The sequence below is a fragment of the Aulonocara sp. 'chitande type north' Nkhata Bay genome, linkage group LG2, assembly GCF_057382095.1.
Source record: "Aulonocara sp. 'chitande type north' Nkhata Bay isolate Kocher_YH1m ecotype deep benthic linkage group LG2, A_spYH_male_GT1.1, whole genome shotgun sequence".
In the NCBI taxonomy this organism is placed as follows: Eukaryota; Metazoa; Chordata; class Actinopteri; order Cichliformes; family Cichlidae; genus Aulonocara; species Aulonocara sp. 'chitande type north' Nkhata Bay.
Window position 1 is genome coordinate 24,293,279 of NC_141345.1, and position 6,307 is coordinate 24,299,585.

General features: G+C 45.0%; 1 protein-coding gene across 1 annotated transcript; it reads right to left on the reverse strand.

The window, feature by feature from the left end:
- Nucleotides 1-1,290: 1,290 nt before the first annotated feature.
- egr1 (early growth response 1) lies at nucleotides 1,291-5,411 on the reverse strand. Its single transcript, XM_086312217.1, has 2 exons — nucleotides 4,711-5,411; nucleotides 1,291-3,890 (listed from the first exon to the last, which is right to left on the reverse strand). Exons 1-2 carry the CDS (start codon nucleotides 4,919-4,921, stop codon nucleotides 2,557-2,559), a joined length of 1,545 nt encoding a protein of 514 aa, XP_086168343.1. The 5' UTR covers nucleotides 4,922-5,411; the 3' UTR covers nucleotides 1,291-2,556.
- Between the last annotated feature and the right edge of the window lie 896 nt (nucleotides 5,412-6,307).

The window sequence follows — 6,307 nt, forward strand, 5'->3', positions numbered from 1 at the left end:
AGCTTACACACACACACAAACACACACACATAGTGTCAGCAGAAGTGAGGGTGGTGGACGCCGAGCTTTAAAAAGACAGTAGAATAGAACAAAAGCTTGTAACTTGGCATAGTTTGCACACTTGTACATGAGCAGCATGCAGACGTACAGCGTGAAGTAACTACAGTAGTTTGAGTCGTTAAAAGATGTCTATATTGCACAGAGATGCCTGCGTACTGTTCACGCACAAATACCCACACACCGATATACAGACACGCTCATCAGACCAAATTTGGAAATTTGGTATCAGGAGACCAATTATCTTAATTATTTTCCCTTTCCCTCCATTATTCTCCTCTACTTGTTTTCCTGCTTTCTATTTTAGCTGTGTTTGCATTTGTGAGTATTTTGGTTAGTGCATTTCACAACACAAAATTACTCCAAAGCTCTGCGAGAGGAGGGATTGTGTGTGCGTGTGAGTGTGTGTGTCTACATAGGCTAAAAAATCCGGGCTGTTTTATTTCCATACTCAAACATGTAGCAAGAGTTCCTTGCCTAGGGAACAGTGGCAGATGAGTAATGATGGTGCGAGTAAGCTGTTATTATATTCTGCTTGAAAACCCAAAGAAACAGCATTTAAACCTTCAGGGCCATTCTGTTCAGCTGCTGCCATGCAACAGTTCAGACTAACCTACACAGATATTGCCCAATTGTGTGTTACAGCTCATTCACTACGAGGTGACAGCATCTCGCCAACCACGGAAAGGAAGGTAATTATATTGTGATGGATTTCACCTGCACCCCATGAAAATAACCCCGTGCATGTCTAAGCACAGCTGGTTTCAGACATCCCTACCTAAAACTCATTTCGCCATCATTGTACAGACGGGAATATTTCTTCTTATTTTTTGGTCTTTTGCTAAAAGATCAAATTGCTTGGAAATGGAAATTTAGATAAGCTGGGTATCTTCAAGAGCAAGTGGGATCTAGATAAGAATTCCTCATCTTCAGTGTTTACAGGCATGGGAGTCATGGGTTAGCGTTATCATTAATAAGAGGGTTTGAAATGGAGACTTTCCACAAGATCATGCCTTGCAGATTTGCCCTTAAATTAAAGGGCAACTTTCTGTGATGTAAAGCTATGCTGTAAATCCACTGATAATCTGCCGGCAATTAACATGTAAGCTGATGAAATGTATACCATTTAAGCACGAGCATCATGCATGGCAAAATCAAGAGTGGAGATTTGATGCAACGAAGGTGGCCTGAAGAACCAGTGAAAATGTTCAAAAATGCACATGAAAACAAATATACATATATATTCAGATTTTTATTTATATTTCATTTCTGGAAGGATATCTTGTACACCAAATATCCCGTTGGCAGTTAAGCGCATTCAATGTGTTTAGAAGCCAGAAACAGTCACTTGTTTTAACAAACACAATTACAAAATAAAGATAAACCACAAAATAATGAACTGCATGTATATAACATACAAAAGAATCCCATGCCTACTCAGTAGGTAACTTCAACATTCCAGCTCTTGAAGATGTAGATATTTACATTTCAGTTTTACAAAAATAGACTTTATAATTTTTATCCTTTTTTGCTTACATTCTGATAAAATGAAGCGGTGCCCTCGGAGCTCGTCCCTTCACTCCCTCTGTGTACATTCTGTAACAAAAATAGTCCCTCAACCCTTAAGGCGAGATGCTGTGCATCGTCTCTCGCGCTCAGCCATGTCACACAATCAACAAGGCTTCACAAAAGGCACCAAATAACAGGAGCGTTTAAGTTTTTTTCTAAAAAAAAAAAAAGAAAATGTTTTTTTTTTCTTTTCTCTGTTTTTCCATATAACTGAGCGATATGTCACATGTGAGAAAGAGAGAAAGAGATAGTACCAGTGGATGATATTTACAAACAGAAACGAACATCACTCTTACTCATGCTTGAATACTTAAGTGCGGTTTTTTTTTTCTTCAAACAATGTCGAAACGTATCACAGCATCATCACTACATAATAGAGAAAGTATGTAGAAAATATGGCCCTGCTCACTTCAAATAATACAATGCAAATATGCAAACAACTGTTCACATCAGTGGTACCAAAGAATGATAAAAACGAAACGTGGCACATGTACAATATACATATATGATAGCTTATGTATATCATTCATTGTCTTTAGTACTGTATGACCGCCTGCAAGGACGAACATGCCTCTGTACTTCAACTGCAGGCGATCTGTTTGTCTCATGGTTATTGTGTACCTATAACAGAGACTTGCCAGTTTCTCTGTCTCCAGAGTCCCATATGCACTTGAAGTGCTGCATTTGTTTTAGAGACAGAAAAAAAATTCCCTTTTCATCTTCTATTGTCTTTGCCCGGTCCTTGACATGTGTCTTTTTCTCTCTTTCAGGTAAATCTCAAGATTCACCTAACACTGCACAGGGAGCAGAAAAGTGCTTTTTGGAGGGGGAAAAACAAAGTCCTTTTGATGCTGATTTCTTTCCCCTCAAAAAACCTTAAGGAAAGAGAGGTACGGAGAGACTAAAAAAAGTTCTTGTCTTTGCTCGTTCTTAGCAGATCTCGATTGTCCTTGGGGAAAGGGTGGTCTGCATGTCTGGGAGCGGGGTGGGGACAGGGGAGCTGTAGATGTTGGATGCCACTGACGAGGGGAAGGAGGAGGCCACCTGGGATTGAAAGGTGCTTGACATGGACACCGATGGGTAGGTGGTGGCGATGGATGGAGATGGGTAGGAAGTGTGGACGGGAGAGGAGTAGCAGGAGGTGACTGGAGAGGGGTAAGAAGACACTGGAGAAGGATAGGAAGTGATGGAAGAGGGGTAGCTGGAGGGAGGTGAGGCTGCTGAGACCGGGGTTGCTGTTGCGACCACTGCCCCCACCTTCTCTGCTTTCTTGTCCTTCTGCCGTAGGTGGATCTTTGTGTGTCTTTTCCTCTCGTCGCTGCGGGCAAATTTGCGTCCGCAAATCTCGCAGGCAAAAGGCTTCTCGCCGGTGTGAGTACGGATGTGCGTTGTCAAGTGGTCACTGCGGCTGAAGTTACGCATGCAGATGCGGCACTGGAAGGGTTTCTGACCTGTGTGGATGCGGATGTGACGCGTCAGCTCATCAGACCGTGAAAAGCGCCGATCGCAGGTCTCCACGGGGCAAGCGTACGGCCTTTCGTGGGGTGGTGTCTTGCTTGGCCGGGTGGGGTACTTGCGCATGCGGCTAGGCTTGATTAGCTGGGACTGGTAGACACTTTTTAAGTCCTGCGAACCAGTCTGGGTTGCAAAAGCCTTGATGGTAGAAAGAGGAGTCAGGGAGGGCTGGCTTGACTGATTCTGGAAGGGCTTCTGGTCAGGAGGGACCAGGCTGATCTCTCCCTGCTGCTGAGGGAAGAGGTAGTCAGGAATCATGGGCACAGGGAAGCTTGTGCTGCAGGTCTTGCTATTGGGATAAGCAGGGGGTGGGTACTGCACTGTTCCAGCTGAAGTGGGAAAAGCCTGGCCCTGGTCTGGGAAGATATCAGAGTTGGAGCTGGAGTAGGTTGGGGCAGCTGAGTAGATTGGGTTGGGTTCACTGTGGTGAATCGAAGAACTGAGGCTGGAGCTCTGAGATGAGGACGAGGAGGTAGAAGAAGACGAGGAAGAAGAGGAAGATGGGACTGAAGAGGAGGAGGATGAGATGGTCTGTGAGGCTGCGGAGGAAGAGCTAGAGCTGGGCGCAACATTGCCTATCAGCCCAGAGAACAGGCCCAAGATCGGCTCTGCCCAGAGGCTGTTGCTGCAGGTGGTGGCGGGCTCAAGGGTGAAGCTGCCTGTATAGGAGATGGGGGGCAGCCTTTGGGTTGGGTAGGTCTGCTCCACCACTGGCTTCTCACAGTTGAAGGGGATATCAGGTAACGTATCTGCAGGGAGCACAGAGAAAGCAGAGACATAAATCAAACTGTCAATATCCAGAGGGAGGGAGAGGGAAACCTGCCAGAGCAGTGGACAGTGTGTCACCCCTCTCTCCTGTCACAGATCAGACAGGTGCCCACACAGAGAAACACCCTCAAACTAAACTCTTTACCCCTCAACCCTAGAAGTGTGTCTATCTAAACAGCAACAGAAGCCGCATGCTTTCTAAACACATTGGCTCAAACTCTCTCAATCTTTCTTTTATTTTCCTACTTCCTGTCTTTCACAAGCTCGAGCACACACACACACAAGCACAGCGTTCGGATTCCTAAAACCCATCACAGAGCCAGAGGCGATTGATCATCGAAACTGCAGTTCAGCCGTTTTTGGAAATGCAATTTGAATTGAGCTGTAGGAGTGTTGAGAAGCATGCGGTAGCAGAGCAGAGTCTGAGTCTTTAGAGACCTGACAAGGATATAGAGCTATCAATAAATTAGTGTTAGGTAAGGTGTTTTTATTTCTCTGTATTTAGTTTTAACAGAATTATAATATTAAACAATATTGTTCAGTGAGCTAAAGGGGAAGACTGCAAAACTACATGCAGCAGACTTGTAACTAAAAATCTTAAATGTCAACTTAAATCAAGCATGACTGTTTAATCCAGTGAAATAGCAATAAACAGCAAACATAAATAATATTTTTGTAAGTTGCATTGCTGTTTCTGTCAACTCTTTCTTGGTTCATTATAGCTCTACAGATGCGTTTAATTCGGTTTTAAATGCAGCATAAACAACCAGAAGCAATAGAAAAAAAATCTCCAGATCTTACCTCCAGCGAGGTGGTCATACTGGTCTCCTGGCTCCCCGGAGCCAAAACCGGCACCTTCTGGTGCAGACGCAGAGAGGAATGGGGTCCCTGCAGAGCTGAGCATCATCACCTCCTCCAGCTTAGGGTAGCTATCCATGGGGGAGTGAGAGAACCTCAGGGGCTCGGAGTTCTGCAGGGCTGGGAGAATCATCTCAGTCTTGGCTGCAGCCATCCTCTGCTGGTGCTGAAGCTGCAGGGCTGAGACTGCGCTGATGGCTGGTGTTGAGTGCGTGGAGGCTGGGCGCACGTTAGCAGAGCGGTGCCTCGCAGGTGGAAGGAATCACTTAGCCCCGTTCAGGGAGCGCTGCACACTTCTTCTGATGCCGAGGAAGATGCAGCTTTTCTGTCTTTAGTCCGTGACTCTTGCTCTCCCGTGGTCCTGTCGTTGTCCGTGTTTCTCTTAGAGGTGAGTAAAGATCCACTTGTCTTTTCGGAAAAAATCAAACGTCTCCTTTATACTCATTCCCTAAAATTCATCAAAATTAATCTGTTGATTAATTTCGACTTTTTGTAATAAATTACTTCTCCAATTCAGGCTTTTTACCTTTTTGGATTGATGTTGTTTTGAGTTGACGTTTTACTTTTTAATGTGATTTTTCTGTCAGTGAGATCTATTTGTTTGTCTCTCTATCTCGGCTCTAACAGTTGCTCTTGTGGGCTCTCAGGGCTGTCTATGAGCCGAGAGGTTTCCCCGCTCCTTTTATATGTGCTTTGTGACGTAGATGTCCATATTTGGAGCATAGGAAGCCCATATTTAGGCACTGCAGTGGAGGACACATGACGCTGGCCTGGGGGGGGGAAACAGAGAGGAGAGACTTTATATTAAGCTCTAACAGTAAATTGTGAAGACAACGCCGCTCTTCCTCTCTCCCGAATCATAGACAGCAGCATTTTTCTTGCGCTCTCCCGGTCGTCCCATAGATTTGATTTGGATTTCCCATCTGTGCAGCAGGCAGCGCTGCTGCCGGAAAGCCCTGCTCCGCCGTGCCTTATAAGGTCGTGACTACATAAGGACCTATTCCGGTGGGTTTCCATTTCCCCTGTCCTTATTTGGAGCTTCCTTTGGCAAAGCCGATCGCTGTTTGGCAGCGAATGAGAGAATGGAGTGCAAATCATGTCCAACGCTCACAATAACTAATGTTAGCGACAGAATTACGGTCCTGTGTTTAAAAGCGCAGCTTAACTCGCGGTTCGCCTGTAACCACTCTGTGAAACAGAAGAACTGCGCTGCGTGGACCGAGTTAGTGTTTAAACAGACACACAGAGCAAGCCAAAAACACGACGAACGCTTTTTAAACACAATCCCAACAACTTGTACAACAATTTGGGTCCAAAACACGCAAAACCCAACTGCAACACCAGCTCACGCACAACTTTAACGCCCTTTTTTTCAACAACTACTGATACTTACGAGTTGCATGGACGAGCGTTTCTCTAAAACCTCTGCTTAAGGACCTATTCCGGTGGGCTTCCATATATAATATATATATATATATATATATATATGTGTGTGTGTGTGTGTGTGTGTGAGGACAATTCGGCAGCGGGTCTGAGAATT